Source organism: Neopsephotus bourkii, unplaced genomic scaffold (genome assembly GCF_033783945.1).
Source record: "Neopsephotus bourkii isolate Nb327-2 ecotype Australia unplaced genomic scaffold, CSIRO-AGI_Nbou_v1 NB_107, whole genome shotgun sequence".
Classification (NCBI taxonomy): Eukaryota; Metazoa; Chordata; class Aves; order Psittaciformes; family Psittacidae; genus Neopsephotus; species Neopsephotus bourkii.
Genome location: NW_026900624.1, coordinates 1,642,551 through 1,666,135, shown reverse-complemented (window position 1 = coordinate 1,666,135; position 23,585 = coordinate 1,642,551). Strand labels below are relative to the sequence as shown.

At 39.7% G+C, this 23,585-nt stretch overlaps 1 protein-coding gene across 4 annotated transcripts; it reads left to right on the top strand.

Moving 5' to 3' along the window:
* Nucleotides 1-395: 395 nt before the first annotated feature.
* On the top strand, nt 396-22,910 carry AGBL3 (AGBL carboxypeptidase 3). 4 transcript variants are annotated; one of them, XM_061357646.1, is made up of 15 exons: nt 396-505; nt 2,871-3,020; nt 4,542-4,646; nt 7,029-7,167; nt 7,697-8,476; nt 9,981-10,143; nt 11,608-11,734; nt 12,196-12,293; nt 12,451-12,530; nt 13,613-13,679; nt 15,899-15,967; nt 17,277-17,334; nt 20,393-20,441; nt 21,559-21,767; nt 22,413-22,910. In XM_061357646.1, the coding sequence occupies exons 2-15, from the start codon at nt 2,903-2,905 to the stop codon at nt 22,667-22,669; spliced, it is 2,319 nt and encodes a 772-aa protein (XP_061213630.1). In that variant the 5' UTR covers nt 396-505; nt 2,871-2,902; the 3' UTR covers nt 22,670-22,910. The 4 variants fall into 4 exon arrangements, with proteins under 4 accessions (XP_061213630.1, XP_061213639.1, XP_061213620.1 ...); XM_061357655.1 differs by lacking the exon at nt 396-505 and adding an exon at nt 1,545-1,592; XM_061357636.1 differs by lacking the exon at nt 396-505 and having other exon boundaries at nt 2,814-3,020; nt 20,396-20,441.
* The last annotated feature ends 675 nt before the right edge of the window (nt 22,911-23,585 follow it).

The following is a 23,585-nucleotide window of genomic DNA, read 5'->3' as shown; positions in this document are numbered from 1 at the left end:
TTTAGCACCATGTATGTAGGTGCTTCCTGCATTTTCCTTCGAACAGGCTTCCAAAGTGGTGGAATCACCATCCCTGGAAGCATTCAAAACCCATGTACACGAGGCCTTTGATGACATGGTTTAGTGGTGGACTTGGCAGTGCTGGGGGAACGGCTGGACTTGATGATCTTAAAGGCCTTTTCCAACTTGCTTGATTCCGTTCTCGTAACACCACGACGCCGGCTCCGCTCGCCGCTTCACCCGGCCCATATACGGCGCTCCGCCGGGCCCGCGCTGACCTCTCGCGAGAGCGGGGCGAGCGGTTGTGCGCTTGCCCTGCGCGCTCTGCACGGCCGCGGCAGGTATCTGCTGCTGGGGAGGGGGGGGACGTGGCCATCCCTTGGAGGCAGGGCTCACGGCGGAACCGCTACCTCCCCGGTATGCCCCGTTCTGCTGTCAGAGCACCTCGGCGGCGGCGGGCAGCGGGACGGACTCGGGAGAGCCTCTCCGGCAAGAAAGCAGCTTAGTAAGTCCCATTGGTCCCCCTTTGAGGTGGTCCCAGGTTGTGATAAGTTAGCTGTAATTAGAACCAGCTGCATCTTATGAGAAAATCAGTAAGCAGCTCAGGTAACAGACGGTTTCTATAAGCACCCGGAATGCATCGCAGAGCACGTTTAGCTGTAAACTAAATTTGGGGACCTTGCTGTATATCGTATACATAAAAATCAAACTCCCGGTCAGGTGGTGGACTAGTAGGCTTTTAGGTACCCCGTATTACGTTTGCAAATAATGATGAATGTACATTGGAGCAGTAAATAGTATTTTTACTAGCTGTGAAATGCATTTGATGTTACCAGCATTCATATTTCAAGAGGGAAATTTGGCTCTTGATTGAATACAGTATTTATGAAGGGGGACTAGATTGAAAACCCGGGACATAAAAGTTCTGTTACGTGCAGCGAAGGGGACAAGCACTGCTGTTTCAGTGCTGCCTTGCCAATGTGCTTCAAATCTAACACAGGGTAGCTGATTGCTTTTCGTGGCTCCCACACACTTTGGCTGCAGAGGTGTGCTTTTTCAGGTTTTGCCAAGTGTCATGCCTCAGTTCCCCAGCATCAAGTTCATGTATTCATTATTGCTTTCGGGTATTAGTGACATGTATCTCAGCTGCCACCAGAAGGGCTATTGTAGCTGTTGGTTTCGTTCGCCTCTCCTACTCTCAGGCTTGCTTGATGAGTGGGATCAGAGGGTTAATTAATGCAGCTGATAAACAAACATTTTTTTTCTTATGTCAGTTTGCTGCTTTAGCTTTTCACACAACAGTGGAGATACTGCTGCTGCATGAGAGATGCACTGGGGAAACAAAAGAGGACAAGGGGAAGGGTCCAGAAGTCCTTGAGCAGTGGACAGGAATAATGACCATGTAGATTTGGCCTAATTCTTACTCTGACCATAAGCCAAAATAAAACAGAGGCAGCTGTTCTCTTTGACAGTAGGCAATTGCACGCTGTCCTACTGTGAACTTCTGATTTTATTTTAGTATTTTATTATTTTTTTTTAGTCCCCTAGCTCACTTGTGACAGACGACAGTCAGCAATGTGCTGTTCTTACAGGTTGAGAGCCTTTCAGTTATCCCCCAACAGGGTGCAAGGAAGGGGAAGGAGGAAGATACGAGTTTTCACGTAACTATCAAGCTCTAAACAAATCTGGAGGTAGGTCTAGTCACACTTTATGGATCTTAGGTGAGTAATTATCTTAGTTCTATCTTGCAGCATGCCCTTGATCACCAGTTACTGATTTGCATTATAGCAGCCAGATACCCGTTTGAGTTAGGTATCCACTGGAGTTTAAAAATAGGCCTGGGTTTTTCTTTACTTTTCACACATGATGCCATCTAAACCAGATCTTTCAGGTGAAGCTCTTTTGCTTACAACATTCCTTTGTTTATTGTGAGGAGATTTGGATATAGAAACTAGGTCTAAAGCTGATGAGAATTTTTTTTTTTCTGGTAACATAGATCTTATGGGTGCTGGTATGTGATTCAGACCCAAAGCAAATACAGAAAACTTGCCATGGAACCAAACTCTTATCATTTGGCCTACTATAAGCAGAAGGAAGGACAGGGAATGCTTTGAAAAGGGATCTTTTCATACCTATGACAAAGAAAAGTTACTAACTTCAGTCAGTGCTGAGGTCACTGCACAATACCTCAGTCCTAATCATCTGATTACTAGATTTTTTCCAGAGGTTTTTCTCTGCCTATCATGTTTTCGTTCAAGTGGCTTCTCACAATTTTCAGAAATTTCTCACTGACAAGCAAAATAATCCTCCACCTCCTCCAAATGTCTCTGATGCTTTACAGAATTTGATAGCATCAGATTGTTACCTCTCCTGTTGTGCTAGCCAGTACTATCTTGTTACATACATGCTGTGTAATAAGTTTTGTAGGAATAAGCTTTGTTTGTTATTTGTATAATATTGCACAGTACAGATTTTGACTCAGGCATTGAGATTGTAAGCATTACCATAACACACTAGTAATAAAGCAGTAATAATAAAAGGTGCCAACATTTTCTATAAGAACCCAAGTAAGCTATTCCCTGCTGTAGTTGGATGCTTGATGTGCTTTGTGGTTTAATGAATTAACTGTTCATTCAACACTATTTTTAAATTCTGTGTGATTTTAAGATATGGAGCATAATGATAGGATGGAGCATTATATTTCCATTTTAGTGCAATGTAATTTTATTGTGTCATGCTTAGTTATTTTTCATGTAGATAATCTCTGCAGCCTGTTTCCACTTGGAAGAGCAAGAGAAACTGATATGAGGGTTCTCTTCTTATAGATTTTCTTATCGATTCTGTTTGTGCTCATCTTTTTCCAATGGCAGAACTGATTCTGTCACCATCTGACTCGGAGGCAATGGTACCGCAACCTGGGGTGCCTCAGAATCTGGGTAACTTGTCAACTGCCAGCCAGTTTTCTCTAGTGTACTGGCCACACCAATGTGAAGTCATCAGAGACAGAATTGAGCATATTGGTAAGTTATTGTGTTATGCTTAAAATCTTGTATATGGGCAAAGAGGAAGCACACCAAGCATTTATTGTCGGTTTAAGTGAAATCTTAAAAAACAAATCATTATTAGTCCAGATCTGATTGCTACAGAGAAAAATAATAATGTAGTTTAAAATGCTGTATGTATGCTTCACTCACACCCTTCTGGCTTTCTTTTCACTGCTCCTTCTGTTCCTGTGGCCAGCAGTTTCATTGTAAAGGTTTCCTTTGGGTGGAAGCAAGAAGCTATTTGTTCAGAACTGTCAGCCTCTGGGGTCTTTTTCTGGGAGAAATATCTTCTTCCTTATTCTAGGATCCAGACAACTCTGGGATCATTTATGTTTGCATGCTCAGTCTTACACCTTTGTCTTTCCTCATCAGTCTGCATCTCTATGTTACGTCTGAATTTACCATATACAGTGTTCTTTACGTATGTAAGATGTTATTTCCTTGTTCTCTTTGTTGCCCCTAAAGCAAATTTTGTCCAGCTCTAGGTCTGCATTTCTACACAAAACAACTCCTTGTTACTGCTGTCTGTATAAGCCTATGGTTGTACCATGCAAAAGTAAAAAAAAAATAAATCAAATTAGCCATACATACCTGGTCAATTAAAAAAATTGCTGTCACAGCTAAATTAAGTGAAACAAAGCTGCAGGCAGGTAAAGAAAAGTTCAGACAGAGCAAACTCAACAAGCCTGAATCCTGAGGTCTTACAAATTCAAACTCTTACTAATCTTATATGCTGTTATGAGCAACATCAGTACTGTATTGCAGGGTAATACAGTAAAATATGAACATAAGCTAATAACTGCTTTTATGCAGTCTGTACATACAGCAAGCCTGTTTTGGGACAGTGAAGACTTGAGCAGCCCCTGTGCTTTTAGATACAACCAATTGCAGTTTGGAAGTAATCAGTAGAAATGGAAATGCAGAAATGGGATGGAAACAGCTGTGCCCTGATTCTTTTGCCTTTGAAACTAGATCACAGTGTCTTGAATGGAATGGGACAGGACTGCTGTGAGTATTACAGTGAGAAAAGGCCTACTGTCAGAATGAATCAGTGTTCAAAAGATATTTGACAATGCCAGGTAGATGCCATGTGAGTTACATGGGGACACTGCATTATAACCATGCAGCATCTGCTGTCAGTGTCATCAGCAGTCAGTGACTTTGTAGTTGAGGCATCTGCTTTCCTAACAGTACCATACCAATGCTGTGTAATGTTCACCGTTATCAGTCTCATCTGTAGTAAGCAAGCTGTACAGGGAAGAGGCAAGTTTGTACAGCAAAAGTTGGTCCTTGCACAGATCAGTGTGTATTTTTATTTAGAGTTACAGTGAAGATTTGTTCACAGGTGCAAAAAATTAGGTTCAAAAGGGGGCTTTCCTATTTGTTTGTGTGCAACTGGTATAAATATGATTAACTGCTTTTTGATGTCCTTCATATTATGAAGACTCATACAGTCTTTCTGCTTGTAATCTTTTTGTGTCTCTCTTCTTTTTTTAGATTGGATACCCCCTAACCCTGAGCCATTGTACACTACAACAGGTTTGGAGATGATGCCATCACGCCAAACTCCTGACAAAGGCACTGTGATTTATCTAGAAGAAGGTGGGAACACTCTGGGAAACTTATTGTCTGCTGTAGGCAGACAAAGCACTTGCTTTGATCTCCTTTGTGAACCTGATTTAAAGCCTGATGAAATCAATATGATTTTCAACTCTTATTTTAAAGCACTGTGAAATAAATTTATTTTTCCTATAGATAGCAAAGGAAGTGAGTTACATAGTTACACAGCTGGTTTGTCATCCATAAGTTTGGTTCATGCTGTTAATTATCTTAGAAGTCCAGCTCAGCTCAAACAGTTGTTCTCAGTGAATAACAACACTACAAAGCAGCCTGAAATTAGTTTGTTATGAAAATAGGAGTGGAGAAAGATAACAAGCAAAAGAGAAAGTGAAAAAGATGAGAGCTGTGTAACTGCAGGATCAACACTAAAGACTGTGTTGGGAAAATATTTTGTTATCCTGTTTGCTTATAGTGGTTTTGCCAAGACATAAACAAAATCTGACCAGACTGGGTAAGCCTCGCAGGGATTAATCAGACAGAATTGAAAGGAGTTAGTTGCCTTATTCCATCATCACCAGTTGATTATCAGAGTTAGTTATTCTTTCATGTGTTTGCTAAGTTGGTACAGATGACTTGGAGAACTTGGAACTGAGCAACTCCTACATAGAAAGGATGATAACAGTTTTGCAATCCTAGGGTAACTAGATGTGGCCATAAAATTTTCAGAAGCACAATACTGAAGGGGAGCTGGTATCTTTCTTGAGGTCAACACAGTTAGTAAAAGCTTGCAATAGACTGAAAAGCATTGATACTTTTGACACTGTGTTTATTTAGAAATTAGCTAAATTAGCTATTTATGCAGTGTGGCTGTATTACCTGTCACTAGTAGGTTGCTACATTTGGTGGCCAAGAAAACTGGTACATACTGTGTGATGAGGAAGGAACCTCTGTCCTCTGCACTCGACCTGCTAATTTATTGCAAGGAATAAGATGTGGAGGAACACCATGACTTCCAGCTCCCCACATTTTTGCAGACAAGGACAGTAATTTCTGTCATGGTCCTTTAGTTGCTGTTCTTTAAAAATGCAGCTTTCCATGACCTTTTTTACCAACTTGGACTTTTATAGACAGGCAACTGGAAGTGATTCTTATTCTGCCCTGTACAACTCTCCAGCAAAGTGTGTATTTTGGTATAATGATTCCCAGACTTCGTTAATGAAGCTTACATAAAATACCATGATAGAGGTCTCAGGTTTTACGCATGCATTTCATTCTATAAAATGTGGCTGTTACAGATGACTAATCCACTGTAACAGGCTGCCCAGAGAAGCTGTAGGTACCCCATCCCCGGCAGTGTTCAAGGCCAGGTTGGGTGGGGCTTGGAGCAAGACTTGGTCTAGTGGGAAGGTATCCCTGCTCATGTCAGGGGGTTGGAACTGGATGAGCTTTAATGTCCCTTCCAACCCTAACCATTCTATGAGTCTGTGTTTCCAGAAACAGTTTTACTGGATTAACTACTGAAACATTTTTCTTCCTTGATGATAAGGAAGAGCTTGAAGAGGAAGGGAAGGATAGAGAAACTGTGAGTGGAATTTCAGTTAAACAGAAAGTAATTATTCAAGTAGGTATCCCAGCTAGCAAAGTTAACAGCCCTTCTATAATGAAGACACCTGTGGGTCTCTAGTTAACTTCAGTCATGGAGAGCAATACACTGAATATGGCTATATTACTTGAATCACTGTTGCCATGTACAAAAGATATTTATGTATCTTTTGCATATTCGTATATCTTTTGTATATGGCAACAGTGATTCAAAGAATAAAAAGAATGACATATAGGAATCTTGACTTTCACTGTACTGTAAGTACTGTCAGAACTTTAGTAAGACTACAGGAGAGAATAATTCTGCTGCAGAATAAATCTCTACCACAGCCTCAGACAAGCAACAGCAAACACAGCTCTGATCTGAACAGGGACTGCTGTACAGCTCTGATCCTGCTTTATGGTACAAGGTCAGTCCCCCTTACTTGGCAGCATGGTAAGGCAACAGTTTCTCCTTAGGTGGATCCAGCTGTAAGGAGATAGAGAGAAGCAAGAATCAAGGAGCTGAAAATACAAAAGCCTCTCAGTGCCCCACTGCCAGTAAAAATCCTTCATTTTGCCAGTTAGAAAGTTATGAATTAGGGACACTTCTGGCAGATAAACATATGGTTTGATATCAGCAGTCTGAAACACAGAGTACATTGTTTCAGCTTGGAATACCTTCACTTTTCAGCTCCTTTACCCTGAGCTGGCCCTAACCCAAGTGTCGGAGTTCACCTTTGAAGTTGCAGTTGTCTGTTGCTAGAAGGAATTTTCAGAAGGATGCAGGTATTTCTTGAAATTACTCAGACTCAAAAACATCTGTTCTGCTCCTTCCCCTAGCTGACAAAACCTCCTGCTTTCTGTATTCTCAAGTGAAAGATCTCCACCCCATGAAGCAGATCCTCCCTCAGGAAGGGGATAACACACTGATCTTCGAAGCACGGTTTGAGAGTGGGAATTTGCAGAAGGTGGTCAAAGTGTAAGTTTCTGATTTTTTTTGTCCTTTATTACAATGTAGTTATTATCAGTGTTGTTATTATCAGCAGACTGGTATCAGTGTCTGGGTAGGATGTGTGACTCTGGTTTTGTAAATTGTTCTTACTTTAGTTAAATAAGCTTCAAAAGTAGTTTCAGGTAGCCTTCACTTGAAATGGTCTGATAGCCATTCCATAGCACTGAATGTTTTCTATAGGTGATAAATCACCCACACAAACTCGACACCTTTTCTTAAGCACTTCCTCTTAAAGCATAGTGTAGAGAATGTTTTTAGAAGTCCTAATTATTATTAGAAGTCCTAATGAAGGCAGCAGTTGCATTATTGACACACTTGGTGCAATTAGGCATCTTTTCCTGGCAGCTACATAGACTTTGATTCATGACAGTGTAAATTTGACTCACATGTGATTCACTGCAGAGTGCTTTTTCATGGCAGTCCACATTATTTGACACTGCATCATGCTACATTACTAACCAGCATCACAACTCTTTGTCTTCTTTCTGCCCACGAGCAATGAATTTGAGTACCAGCTGACCCTGCGCACTGACCTCTACACAAGCAGACACACACAGTGGTACTACTTCCAAGTAAGGAATACGCAGGCAGGGATGCCATATCGTTTCACTATTGTCAACTTTACCAAGCGGAACAGCCTATATAAACGTGGCTTGCGGCCACTGTTGTACTCAGAAGCTGATGCTAAGGAACACAAGGTTGGCTGGCGAAGGACTGGAAATGATATCAAGTATTATAAAACCCATGTGGGCCAAGATGGATGTCAGTATTTCTCACTCACTTGGACATTCCAATTCCCTTATGACCAAGACACCTGCTACTTTGCCCATTGCTATCCTTACACCTACTCCAACCTGCAGGAGTACCTGGTGGCCATCTCTAAAGATCCAGTGAAATCCAAATTCTGCAAGATTCATGTCTTGTGCCATTCACTGGCAGGAAACACAGTGTATGCTTTAACTATCACCAACCCATCTAAAAGTGACAAGGACACCAAAAGAAAGGCTGTGATACTAACTGCAAGAGTGCATCCAGGAGAAACTAACAGTTCTTGGATAATGAAGGGCTTTCTGGATTACATTCTCGGCGATTCAGGCAAAGCTCAACTCCTGCGGGACAATTTTGTCTTCAAAGTAGTACCCATGTTGAATCCAGACGGTGTGATTGTGGGAAATCACCGCTGCTCTTTAACAGGTCAGGACTTGAACCGCAAATACAAATCTAACACGAAGAAATTTTATCCTTCCATCTGGTATACCAGAAAAATGATCAAAAGGTAACCTCATTTTCTTTCCCTTTAGAATAGATGATTTACCTTTCTGCTGTCTCTTTGTTACTGTGACTTCTCTGTGTCCCTATTGTTTTGGTTTTTTTTACATCTTTGCCCCGTACTCCAACCTTTCTGTTTTGTTTACCTTCAGTTGCATTTCAGAGTGGGTTATTTTTTCCTTCAGTATCGTACAGATTTTCCTTTAACATATTTTCTCAATTCCTGGTAATAAGTTTTATCTCCAAAATAAGAGGTTTTGTCCAAACATTTTCAGTATGTTTCCACTATCCTCTGCCAAAACTTACTTATCAAATTCATTATGTCTTTAATTTTCTTTTTTTTATCACATAAAACCATGTCACAGAATTAAGTTAGGTTCAGAATAGATCCCAGATGTCTATTTGACAGCAAAGATTGCCAGGTTTGCTGTATGTTTTGCTACAAATACATTTGATTTCTTATGTAGATTTACAATTACAGGGACATTGATACTCTGGCTATAAAACTAAACCTTTGGTTATTAAACTAAACCTTCAGCTAGTAAACTAAAGCCCTCTGGTTTAACTTCTGTAACAAATTAATACAAACAGGACTTTTTTCATCTAGTTACAGCATATTTAAAGTAAGATCTGTGTTCTTCCAAATGATTGTTTCGGCATGTAGGTCCCTAGCTTTCAGGGAATGAGCACTGGGCCTCTCCACAACAATTCCTCTCTCTGTCTTGCTATATGGAGAAAGCGTGCACTTGTGAGTGCCCCATAATCAACATTAATAGTGTCTGCTGAAGTGCTGCTGACCTTTAGCCTCATATTCAGCTACTGTCAGCTGCAACAGACATGTTTATTACTGCTTCCTTCTTAGTTTCACCATGGATTTCCAGCTCCTGCCTAGAGTAACGCTCCAGGTGACACAGTGTTGTGCCATCCCATCTTCCCTGGAGAGCTCTGCTGCAGCACAAATTGGGCACTGGGGGTATGGATTGCTAAATCCCAATGTGTCTACCTGAATTTTTTTTTTCAGTAGTTAAGAATATATTGCAGACTCTTAGCACATAAAAAAAATTGATGTCTCTGGTTTGATAAAGGAAGGAGTAGTCATTCAGTCTCATAATAGTATAGCATTTATCATTCCACATGTACAATACTGAAAGAGCAGCAGATAAGAATAGTAGATTTCAGTTGTACAATATGATCATGTATACGTCTAAAGAGCTGAATGTATATTACTGAGCATGGGAGTAAGAACAAACACATGGACAAAGGCTGATGATGCATACATTTATATCTTACATCTGTGCAGTGACAAGTGGGTTTTTTCAGAAGAAACAGTAGTTTGGCTCTAATCTAGCAACACTGAAGGTTTAAGTTAGAGCTCAGAATATGGGACTTGTATTGATTTCCTGTTCTTTAGGTTACAAGTGAGCTTCAGTATAACATACTAGCTCAGACTAGTTTCTGAGATGGAGGAGAAAAAAAGCCAAACCACTATTCTCTGTTGTCCTGTATTACAGAGTGATGGGGGAACGTGATGTTTTTATGTATTGTGACATCCACGGTCACAATAGGAAACAAAATGTCTTCATGTATGGTTGTGAGAGAAGGCCCCGGGCGAAAGCACCATATGTGCATCCACGTGTCTTCCCACTCCTGCTGAGCAAGAGCTGCCCAGATAAGGTGAGCAAAAGTCTGGCTAGAATCTTGCCTCAAAATTCAAGCACCACCTGAGATCCCTAATTTTTTAAGATATCACATTTAATAAAAGTTCATATTTCACCTAGTGAAATAATCTTCAATTGGCTAAAACTAGAAATAGTTGGAGTATGAAGTTTTAACTTCTTTGAAATTCCAGCACTTAAAAATGTATCATGCTGAACTGAGACATAAAGTTAGCATTTTGTAAAGACTTTTTTTTTAAAGAATGAAAAAAAACCCACCCCAAACCAGAACGTCAAAGCAACATTGCTTTAATACGTCAAAATCTACCATTAAATATTGAGTATTTATATATTTCTAAAATATATTTTAGAATTAAAACCAAATTAGTAAGTAAATAAGAAACTAAAGAAGATAAAATGTTTTTCCGTATTAATCCTTTTGAAAACTTCTGTTGAAAAATGTGTCAAAATAACACTGTGTAAGGTATTTCAATTGAGGGGAAGTTTAGTAGGAAATCATGGTTTTTGGAAAACATCATTATCTGTCAAAATCTGACTACAGTAAGCTGCTTTTGGACAAGAAAGGTTGCAAAGGCTCAGATATAAAACAGCACACAAACTGAACTACTAGATGTCATTGCATACTTATAGCTAATGCTGTTTTCTTCAGATATCAATAATGAGGTGGTTGTGAGCTTCAGATTGATTGCATCAAACTGTTGATGTATTAAATCATGAGAGAAGAGCTATTCTAACTTTTTAGTAAATATACATGCTGGTACGTAACAGGATTTGTGGTAACTCAGCTGGTCAGCTGTCTGTATGTCCAAACATTTAGAAACAGTAAGTACAGCCACATTAAAAATTACATTTAGATGTTTCAGAAATCTAATCAAAGGACTGTTATTTCACCTGCATTTCTATTATACCAGTAAAGACAGGCTGAGAAAATTGGGGCTGTTCAGCCTGGAGAAGAGAAGGCTGCATGGAGACCTCATAGCAGCCTTCCAGTATCTGAAGAGAGCCTACAAGGATGCTGAGGAGGGACTCAATTCATTAAGAACTGTAGTGCTAGGACAAGGGGTAATGGGTTCAAACTTATACAGGGGAAGTTTAGGTTAGATGTAAAGAGGAAATTCTTTACTGTGAGGGTGGTGAGGCACTGGATGGGTTGCCCAAAGAAGCGGCAAATGCTCCATCCCTGGCAGTGTTCAAGGCCAGGTTAGACAGAGCCTTGGATGACATGGTCTAGGGTAAGGCTGTGGCAGGGAGGTTGGAACTGGATGATCTTAAGGTCCTTTCTAGCAGAAACCATTCTATGATTCTATGATCTTCTGGGGTATGTTGTGCAATATTCAAGCAGAATGAAAACTCACATTTGTTTGCCTGGTAGATAAATTTTTTAAAAAACCTTGCAGGATTAAAATTTAATTATTGCATTTTTCTGTTTACTTCAATGGCTAATGCTGTACCTGTCTTTAAGTTCTCATTTCCAGACTGCAGTTTCAGAGTACAAAGAAGCAAAGAAGGCACAGGCCGAGTGGTGATGTGGAAGATGGGCATCAACAACAGCTACACTTTGGAAGCCTCTATCTGTGGCTCTAAGCTGGGTAAGACAATTCCCTGTAGCTATTTAGTCGGTATAATCAAACAAGACCTTTACTTCTGTTTTATTCATGGAAAAAAATGTGTTTTTTCATGTTTTTTTCCCTTTTTTGATGTTCTGTCACCAGTAGCATTATTGCATATGTATCATGAAACAATGTTAGTGGATGGCAAATTAAAAGATGGAACTAAGCCAGTTGTATTTTTAGGAATTTTGGATTAGGGAATCAGCTAATTATGCATTACCCCCGCTGAGTGGATAGATTTGTTCACAAAGGCAGAATAATGATCTGTAATACCATTTGTATAAAACTACAACAGTTATAGACCTGTCTACAGTTATAGACCTGTCTAGCATCTGTCAGTGAATTTGCAGTCAGACACCACCCTGAAATATCACAGTTACCTAGCTGTCAGCAGGATTGCTGACATTTTGATTTCTGTCTTGCTCCTGTTGATGCTGCAGGCTGCAGACAAAGCACTCATTTCGATGTGAAAGACTTGGAGTCAATAGGACAGCATTTCTGTGATGCCCTCTTGAACTACTGTGTTCATAATAAGGAGGTAAGAAAATCCCCCTATGACTTTTCTCCTGCCTCAGTTCATCCTACTGTGACAAAACATAATACTCTATAGGGTTATAATAATAATCAATTTGATAATGGCTTTCTTAAAACAGTGAACTAAAATTTTATGTTTCTTATTATTATCTGTGCCTGAGGAACATGAAAGTGTAATGAAGCAGCAAGCCAGGCTGAGCTCCAAGGTCCTGAATTCTGATGCACTAGACTTGGATTCCAGGTAACTATTCAGATATATCACCATTTATTATATGTTCTCTGAATCTTATAAAGAGTACCAGAGTAAATGTTAGAAGTGTTACTAAAATTAGACTTTTAATAGTCACAGTCCTTAATTTAACACTCCTTAATAAATTGCATACAAATCTTATAGCCAAACCTTAATAACCAGTTCATTGGAAGCAGATCTCTCTATCTACCCCAGGTGGCCTTCTTGAAGCAAAATGAAACTGCATTGATACAGAGCTTGGTCTATTGCATCATTTAAATCAATACGCTTTTTTTCAGCCTTACATTTTGCAGAGCAATCTAATGTAAGGTATATTATTTGGTTTTGTGTAAACCTAATTTAATTAAGCATGGAAGATAACTAGTCTGATTCCATTTATGCAAAGGGGTTAAGTTCAGGGTAACTGATAACAGTGCAAGAATCCCTGCACTGACCAGATTATACCCCTGTTAAACATGGTCTGCTCCTCCTGTGCCAGTGATGACTCTGAGTAACCGCAAGATCAGTTGTGCAGGTGATTTGTAAGGGGTGGGTATTTACTATGAACAGCTGTGACCCTATGGTCATTTATTAGGGAATAAAACTTTAATACATTTCTTTTTTTTGGAAGAACATTAATAGGCTGGATCTATCTCATCAAACTTGAGGTGCCCAAAGTATAGAAATCAAGAGCTGAGCTTCACAGACCACAACAACTGGTCCTGAACTGCAAAAGAGACACATAGAACTAGGAGAAGACTTTCTGGGAACAAAGAAGATAATGTTCTATGGGATGATTTAGGAGGGGAGGGAGAAGGTGTGTGAAGCAGAACTAAACCTAGGTAGAAGCAGGAGGTGTCCTCTGGGTACAGCAGATCTCTTTCAGTAACCAAGCATTTTCTAAGACGATGATGCTCACTTCTTGCAGGTTAACTGTAGGTCTGTAAAATTAAAATGTGGATGTGGAAGACAGGCATCTCTGCAGCTAGGGTTACTGTAGAAAACACATGCTAATGGTTGGAATGAATGGTGCAAACTACTGTTTGCAGTCACCAAATTTGGAAATTAAACAAAACAATGCTTATCTTTCACAGCAGCCAAACTTCTGACAGCCCAGACTCCTGTGATCTTTATGCACACCAGCTAAAACTAGGTACTAAGGTATGCTATGACTTTTTCTTGTCTGTTTACATCTCTGTCCTGAATGCCACTTGGGAAAGAATCACTACAGTTTAACAGGCTCTGTTTCAAAGAACATTAGTGTTAAGTCACTCAGAATAGTCATTAACAAATCAGTAGAGTCCACAGTCCAAATGAACAGTGCGGAACAATAGTATTAATTTTCATGATAGCTCAACCTAGATTGTCCTGATAGTGGTGGCTTTGTTTCAAAAGAAGGTGGCTTTCTACCTGTCTGGTTCTGCAGTGCAGCTAAGTAAGCAGATAGAGGGTCAGAGTGTGTAGGAGGGCACCAGCTTTAAGCACAAGAACTACCGTGCCCATGTACCCTGTGTCAGCCATTCTTTGTAGATACCCAGTTCAGAGTGTTCAGGAGTTGTGTTCTCTCATGTATGCAGGCAGGTCATCACACTTGCGCTAAGTGCTGTCAGCATCAAACTGTTCCATTGTCTACATCTAAGCTTATAGGCAAATGTAGCCCCAGATTTAACAGAGTGCTTTCACTGGAGGGCAATGAGACATTTTATTTTCCTGAAACCTGCATTTACTTGTTTGGCTGAAAAGAATGGGTTGAAACATGTTTTTTGTCCTCCCTTACTTGGTGTTTGTTTCTTTGGTGCCTGAGATTACCATATTATTACTCAAGATGTTTCCTGTAGATAAGCAAAACAAACTTCTTGTGAGTAAATACTTTCAGAAAGTTTGTCGGTGAATGTTAGCCAACAATAATAGTTCCTGTAAATCGTTGCTTCCTGTTTGTGGCATAAATACAGTAAATAAACAACAGTAAAAGGGGAAACTAGTACAAGGACTGTATACTGATAGTGTGTAAAACTAAAGTGACTGAAACAACCACGGGAAAAAAAACGGGATGGTTTTCTGCTGTGTTAATGAGTTAGATCACACAAGATGTTTTTTGAGTATCAGAACTAGTTTAAGGGATGGAGGCCAGAAGCAGGGACTAAAGTAGCAAAGTTGGTGGGGTGGGGCAGGGGGGACCAGGCAGGACAAAGAACAAAGGAAAAGAGACTTTCTCCTTCAGTAGCAGGAAGCCCTTAGAAGATCTCAGCAGTATGTGAAACCACAGCTTTAGGAGCTTACTTGAACCTCTCTATTTTAAAATTTATTGTGTTTTTTGAATTAATCACTAATTTAATAAACTATGAGAGGAAGTCTTCTCCAATAGAGATTCCTCTGGGTACAAAGCCCATCCCATCAAGCCCCTGTCATAGGAGAGGATGAGTATGGTCAGGACTGAACCCAGTTTTGGCCACTTAAGAGCCTGATTCCTATACTGCCAATACCTGTAAACACAAATATACATTGCAAAACTATTCATTAGGTTGAACTTCACTAGGTCTTGTTCTATAATTTCTGTGCGAAACATAGGCAAAGACATCTGTCGTGCAATGAAATTGTATGAATTGCATTTGTGCATCTCTCACACAGTGAATTAGAGCACTCTTGCCCCATGTGGATCCACTTCAGTGACTAACTGAGGTTATTAGATCAAAAGTCTTACCAAAATTTTTGTTGTTGTTCTTGATGGAATTTCTTAAAGGCATTTGCAAAAGGTGAATAACAAGGGATATCACAGATACAGTTTGGGGTTTTTTGCTGGAAATTCATGCTGGAGTTGTAAGTAGCCCTCAACAGCACTTTACTGGTGTTCAACCTAGAAAACTATGGCCCTCATGTGAAACAGGAGCACTGTTATTGTTGCCTAAAGAAAGCAAACTGTTGTTTGGAAAGATGAAGTCGCATTAGTAGTTTTATGGGTATTATTATTTTTATATGCATGAACATTATAATGCTAGCTCCTTTATTAAGGCTTTCATTGGTTCAATAGGTCTACCCAGCCTTTTTGCATTTTATGCATCTTTTCAGAAGCCGCAACTTCGGAAAAAGATTGGTGGCAATTAATACTACCAAGAAAGCATGGCTGTCCAGGTTCCCAGACTAAAACAAGCCATTGAGTAGGAAGTGAGGTCCCTTGTCAATATGATATGTTTGTGTCCAGGTTCATAAATATTTGCTGAACAGCATAAGGAATTCAGTCTGAAGCAGCTTGCTCACATGGGTTCCTTCTGGCATTCTGATTATCATGTTTATTTACAACTGGTTTGTTTTGGGGTTTTTTTTCATTGTAACTATAATATTCCCCTATGAATCAAAATGGTTACATACTATTTTCTGTGCAGAAAAAAAATAAAGCATCAGGAGAACATTTTCACAGCACTGCTAAGGACAGAAGTCATGAAAGCAAAAATGTGAGTATTTTTCATCCCTGCAGAAAAATGTTGTGCTCTTCTTCTAACTAGAGACTGATACATGACAACTTAATTCGATCACTATAACTTTAGGCAAACAGTATTGTCACCAAAAGGTGCTGACCTAGAATGCCCATTGCTTTTTCTTTTCTATTTTATCTGTGAATGAAGTATCAACACAACAAGTCTGGGGCAGGAAAAAATGGTAAAATTATACATTATTCAACACATTTAGATCTTTCTGTTAAAGAATATGCCTTGGAGCTGGAGATGATACCAGCTCTTCTTCAGTCTGCAAAACTACTATCACTTCACTTCTCAGCTGGACCTGTTTCACTTCCAGTTTCACTGAACAAGTTTTTTGCCAAGTCCATTGAAGTATTTTCTGTTTTGTTTTCCAGTTCAGTATAGTGCTGTGAAGAGAAAGGGAAAGGTCACAAAACATTTTAGGGATACAGGAAATGCTGATGTTTTAATTAACTTTGGGATCATTACCAAGCCCAGGCTCTGAAATACTTGTGCTGGCAATGTTTGTGAACCTGTGTCATGCTCCTCCTACCAGTCAGAGTGTGTGATTTGATACTCAGCATTAGCCTCCCTAGCAACCACCATAGAATTAAGTTTACCAAAGGGTCATTGAACAGTTGATATAAGATCTAATCTTTTTTAAAACTTCACTTCTCTATTATTATTGTTTGGTGTCCTACATAACTATTTCAACAATGTGAGCCTCGCTGTAGCTGACACACACTTAAAAATCATAGATGAAAATAATGTAGTCTGATGTTATGTTCCTACTTCATGAAAAGGAATTTAACTGTTTTTTATAATGCTGAGCATCCAACAACTTGCAAAGTGAACACAAGTTGCTGACTTCTCTGAGCTTTTGAAAATTGAGCCAAATACCGAATGCTTAGCTTGCCTTCTGCTGGGGTTGTGTAGTGCTGGTGGTGGTGTGTGGAAGGAGAGAAAGAGAGAAAAGAAAGAAAAAAAAACAGAAAAGAGAGAAAAAAGAGAAAAGGAAAAAAGAAAAGAAAGAAAAAGAGAAAGAACGAGAGGGAAAGGAAGGGAAGGAAAAAGGAAAAAAAAGAGAAGAGAAAGGGAAAAGGAAAGAAAAAGAAAGAGCCCAGCCTTTACGTGTTAACTCTTTTCCCACTAGTTATTGAACCCTTACCAAACTTCCCCTGTCGTAACCTAGCGTACACTCATTGAGCAAGCCAGAAAGTGGCTGACTGATAATACCTTTTTGTCAGCCTTTTGAAACTAAATAATACTAATTATTCATTCATGTTTCTTTTCTGTTTCACAGACTCAAGGCATTGAAACTCAACATAAGGTATTTCAGGTCTTTGACCCAGTGAAAAAAGGTAAACATTGTATGATTGTATGTTTGTTTAATCCTTCAAATCCCAATAAGTCAATTTTTCTCTATAATCTCAAACCTCAGTAAAGAGTATGTTCCGAAAAGATAAGTACAGAGTTCTTTGGCTGGGATTTCACCCAGTCTCAGCATTTAGAAAACCTCATTTTTCTTCAGTTTAAACTGTCTTCATCGCATTCTTACCCTCCGCTTTACTGACTGGAACAGTCTCTCTGGAGAAAACTGAACCCAAGGCAAGTTCCAGGGATGTGAATAAAATATTTGCTCCTATTGGCAGTATGGTACATACCGGTACCTACGGTACCATACATACATTATATGTGATAATGGGCTCATCTGGTCCAGAGAAACTAGAGAAGAAAACTTTCATCAAACAGGGCAGAACAAATCCTATGGAACTTTTTGGTTTCAGTACAGATAAATGAAAGAAGCAAATGTGGAGGCTAAGGAAACAGATCTGGAGGACTTGTGTCATTGCAAGCTAGGAAAGCTGGGGAAGATTTAGATGTCAAAGTGAACAAGTAGCGTAACATGAGTTCTGTTCATATACCACAAGGACAAATATGGTTCTTACCTACGTGAAAATAGGAGGGAAAAGCTATCTTGACTTCTCCGTAGAACTTCTCTGAGACTAATACTGAATTCCTTTAACTGCTTCTGATGTTAGCATTATTTTTAAGATTAAAAAAAAAATAATAATGGAAGTATTTAAGAACCAGAGACAACCTCAAGTCAAGACACTTACGAGAGTTCAGTCACTTTATGATGAAATGAGACTTCATGGAATGAAAGTTGTCCCCTAATATATAACAACATCCTTCAGAAGAGTAGCTCAAAGTAGCAGAGAGATCCTCAGCTGATGAAAAAGAAAGCATGAGAAGCTGTGACTGCAGCTGATGAGACAAATTTGCATTAGAAATGAGATTTGTGGTTTGGCATTGAGTCCGAAAACTCCAGAGGTAGTGAGTTTTCTGTCTTGCTTCAGTCAAACACACAGTCTACAACAGGGGTCACAGAAGGCTGAATGAGATCACTAGCCTATTTTTCATGGTAGGTGAAGCAAATTATGAAATAATCTGTGGTTCTTTCAGGCCTGAAAAATCTGATTTTCATCAGACAGATGACAGCATGGGCTTCTTACAGGATCATAAAGTTTATTGAATTCAGAAGTTTAAGGGTACGGTTTGGTAGAGTGTTAGGGATTTAATTCAAAACATTGATGTGGACAGAGTACTGAAAAACAACGGAAATTGTTATGCTTAGTGTCAAACCTTGTGGCTTTGCAGATACCCAGAAAGCCATAGGAAACAGCCCACTGTCAAGCTTACAAAGCCAACAAGTTAATCTGTGAGGAAAAGAGTGAAGTAGAAATGTCCTGAATACAAAGCTGCCTTTCCTCACTTCAGTGTCACAAGTTGATTTCTGCCATTGTTTTTATTTATTCTAACAGACACCTGTGAGCAGTGTTAATTACAGCATCGTGTCACTATTTAAAAATTCTTACAGCTTATATTATTGCCAAAAGTTTGCAAAGCTGAGAGCACATTTCTCTTCAATTCTGACCTTTCCTACACAGCTGAACAAGCTTCATGAAATAGTCCCAAGAACTACAAAAGGAAAAAAAAAAGAGGATCTTCTTATGAAATAAGAGCTTTAAAATCTTTTCCAGATGTCATGCAAGCAAATTATACAGTACAGTATTTCAGCTGTTATTTTCATGAGCAGAGATATAAAAATCCTCAGTGAGGACAGGTTGAGAAATATTAAAAGTCATCCCTAATATTTGTGGGTTTATATACAAGAGGGATTTATGGATTCATAGCGAGCTATCACAGATCAGTTAAACAGAGGAAGGTAAGAACATATTACTTATTCTCAGGATGATCCTTATTCATATGATTTTCACATTCCAGCTGCTGAAAATCTAACAGTGTCATGCTGTAGTGGTATGTTTTAGTAACGACTGTGTGCTTGGTTCTGAATTCCTGTCTTGTTTTTCACACCCAGAGCTATTCTGCCTTATGACTACTTTGGTTTTGTCTTATAGAACCTAACAGAAACAATACGAAAGCCTAAACCACACACAGAGAACTCCAAAATGTCAGGGCAGCTGGAAAGCTAACAGATGAATGTATGGTTTGTGATAGTGTTCGTAGAAAGGTTCGTGATAGGCTTCGTGCCCCAGATAAGCAAGGACTGGATTCATAGATTGAGGGAATTCTGTGTTCTTAATGTATCTTTTAAACCTATGTAAATATAACTGGAAGGTTTCCCTGTGTTTTTCCCTCCCTACTTCATTTTGGCCAACTGGGTCAAGTATTACTAATAAAATTCAGGCTTAACTGTATAAAGCACCTCTTCACTTAGAATAAAAGGAGCTATAAAATGCTGTCAATACTTGTGTCTGAAGGTGCCCTAGGGCACCTTGTTCTTACCCAGTCAGCCACCAGTGAGCACCAGCACAGTGAGCGCTAGCCAGCTCTTCTTTGCTCCCACTCCCACCTTGCTTGACCGGTGGGGTTTGACATAGTATTCATGCTCTGGAGCTGTCTATTATGACTCTAGCCCAGTGTCATTTGAATATCAAACGTGCTTTCCTTGGAGCAGACACTAGGAACGCAAACAGCAGAGTTGCATGACTACCAACACCAAATAGTCATGTTGCCTTTGGCACCTCTACTTCCTGTTACCCAGTTCTGTGTATAGTGGAGCAATTTCAGTGGGAGCAATGTAGTGTCTTTATCCCCAGATAGCCTTTGTTAGGCAATAGATAAAGAAGGGGAGGTGGGCATATGAGTTATGGTCTGCTAAATATGAAGAAAGACTTAATCCCCACAATTACTCATCTGGGTAAATGGCTTGATCTCCAGCAGTGTCTGCTTACTATAACTCCGCTTACTGTATGAGCCTCAGCCAGTTATTGAGTCTGACCTGGCCAAAACAAAATTTGGATGTTTCATTGTGTTTTGTTTTGTTTTTAAACATTTGATGGGCACTTTCAGTGTTTTACTTCTCTTTTTTTTTTTTTTCCCCACTTTTCACAGTAGAATTGCCAGTTGCAGCCTCTGCCACACAAGTAGGAGAGGATCTCAGGTAGGATACTGTTCTATTTTACAGGTTTCTAGCATTTCTCACAAAGCAGGAGTGAGAAAATGAACCCAGGCTGATTTCTTTCCAGATTTATTCTCCTCCTTTTTATGCTCCTCTGACATTGTGCTTCATTGGTTTTCATTCATAAACTAGACAGTTGTCCTTGGCCACTTCATGCCATGGTTGAGACTGCAGTGGAAGGTGACATTAGAGAAGCAGAGAATCCTCTTTCCTCCGTCTCATCTAGAACACCAGACACACTCCTTCAGCACATAGCTGGAGCTCCTTTTCCCCTGTTTGCTGCGCACTGGCACACAGGCAGTGATTTGGGTCTTTTCTGGAGGAAGGGATGATTGCCACTGCCTTGGGAGGGAGGGAAAAGATAGGGCCACATGTCTACTAAGAAACAGGGCAGAGGTGAGAAAATAAAGACCAAGTCAGGCTAGGTAGCATAGACAGTCCAAAACAGACAGTTACTAGTTTAGAATGGTTGGATATCTTAAAATCACAGTATTGTCATGGTGCTGGTGCATAGCTCATTGCTAGTGCATTCCCTTCACTTCTGCATTCTGGTGCTTTGGTGAAGAACAATGAAGGTTGTACACTGATGGATGTGTGAGGCCCCATGGCAGTAACACTATCAGTGTGGATTACTTTCATAAGCATCCACCTACTGATGGCATACAACATCCTGTGTCTTGCTGAGTGCACAACTGGCTGTTGTTGGGTAACAGCAAAGTGGAGTTAGCCAGCCAGTTAGATTGCAGCAGATCCTGCCACAAACACCACTTTTTACTTCTGTGATGGAAAAGTAACCTGCTGCTGCTTCTGTGATGGGTACTTCCTGCTGACTCAGAAGGGATAGTGTTATAGTGGCTACATGATATTGGCACTAGTGTCCTTAAAACAATGTGATGGCATTGTGGTTCTGTGTAGCTTGAAATATAGTAAATCACTATTTATTTGTTTGTTTATTTATTTATTATACGATTCTAAGGAAATGCTCAGACTAAAGTGGCAGGAATTTTACCTGTCAGGATTTTCTGTTCTTTTATGTATGTATTGTCATGAATTTGTGTTGAGATAAAATATTTTCTGGCCTGACCTCTGTGTGTTATAGATCCAAGAATCACACCCATAATGCTAAAGGAAATCATGAAAAAACATCTGTGCCTCAGGAGGCAGGAAAAAGTGTGTGCCATAATACAATCCTGTCCACAAGAGAAAATTTCCATTCATCCAGCTTTAATCTGTTCTCCCAGAAGATGAAGAAACAGAAGGGCAAAAGTATCTCCAAGCCTGCAGAGAAGACATTTCAATCTTTAACAGGTTTCTCCATTATTGTTCTATTAGAAATACACCAAAGAACAGGATTGAGTTTTGTTTGGTGGGTTTCTGAAAGATGTAAGGCAGATGGTAGCAGTACATTAGCAGTGCTGGAAAACTCCTACACTGTGGCAGATGCCAGAGCTGGTTTCATGGAGCTTCCCAGCTGAGACACTGGAAGTCCAGAAACTCATTAACCTCTTTGTAAACTGCTAAGGGAAAAGAGCTTGGAAAATCTCAACTTAATGGCAAAGGGTGATGCCTCTGACCCTGCACTATCCTTCTGCAGTTACTGGTGGTAAAGGCTCTAGCCATTGGTTCATATCTTTTCTTATGTATCAGCATGCCATAAAAGGATGTACAGTCTGATCCTGGGAAGTGTTGGGATTAACCTTTTCAGAGAAGGGTCAATAGACTATTGTATCACTGCAGCAATAAAAACAGGTCCTGTTCCTATGGCTGAAGTTCCCACATTTTAGGACTAGATTTTGAATCAATCATGCTGTGGCTCTCCTTTCTTAAAGGAAATGTTTCTGCCATAATACCACAGTTTCCTGTGACGGAAACTAAAGCCATGTACTTATTTACTAACTAGTGTCCCTGGAGTAGTTGATATGGATTTGCTTTTTTTTGTCCTTTTTGGCTCAGGTCATGATTGTGCAAAGAGCGATTCAAAAAAGGGAGAAAGGAAAATGAAGGAGAGGCTCCCCTCAAAAAACAGAAGGCTCCAGAAAACCAAGACAGCAAGACAGGATGTATATTTTGGGAAGAGTAAATTCTGCCAGGGACAAGACAAACTGCAGTTCCCTCTGCCATTACCGCCTGAAGAAAAGAACAGACAACACGCTGCAAAATACCAGCATATATTCATGAGCTCCAGTTCTTTCGCCAATGAAGAAACATGAAAGTGTCATGTATCTGATGCGCTTAAACAATTCCCAAGACCTTGGTTGTGGATTATGATTCTACCAGCAAGGGGGTAGATACCTGCAGAAATCAAAATCATTCTTGCTCTTTAAAAAAATAAATAAGTTCACACACACTGGCTAACGTATACATGAAATTTCTCTTACACATGAGGAAGTATCCCACATTCTAAACCAGTTTAGTAGGGAGTCTCTGAAAATAAAGTATAATTTTTCTTAAGCAATACCTACTGTTTTTTTGGTGCAGATTCCACTTCCAGGAAGAGCTACGTGAAGAACCAAATTCCCTCCTGCTGCTTTTTTCCTTTTATTTTTTATTATTTTCCCTTCTTCACTCTGTTTGGAAGTTTCCTGGGATTCTCACGTAGAGGGCTTATTCACCAAGCAGCTGAAGCCACCATTCCTTGGTCAGAGTAAAAAAACTCAAGTTATAAGCTGCAAAAATCATTCAACCTTTCACCAACAAACCAAATACGTTACACTCAAAATTTGACATAAAATCTGTGCACAGATAGTCAAGTCTGTGAAACTCTTTGCTAAAGGGTGTCATGGATGCAAAAAACATACATGGATTCAGGTGAGCATATGCCTTATAGACCGACCACTGGGAGTTTTGAATATACATATATTGGCTTCAGAAATGTCCTCAGCTGAAAACAGTGAGAGTCTAGGAGGATGCTTGGGAAAAGTATTGGATATGTTTATTCTGTGCCTGCTTTCCCATGGAAATCGATGCAGTCAACTTGGAGGTAGGGTGCTGTGATAGATGGCCCCTTAGTCTAAAACCAATATACCATTCATGTGTTCTTACATACCTGGGAAATATTTTATTCATTACAGTAATATACCTAGATAGTTTGCATCTTCTTAACGTGTATAGCATTGTACAGACATT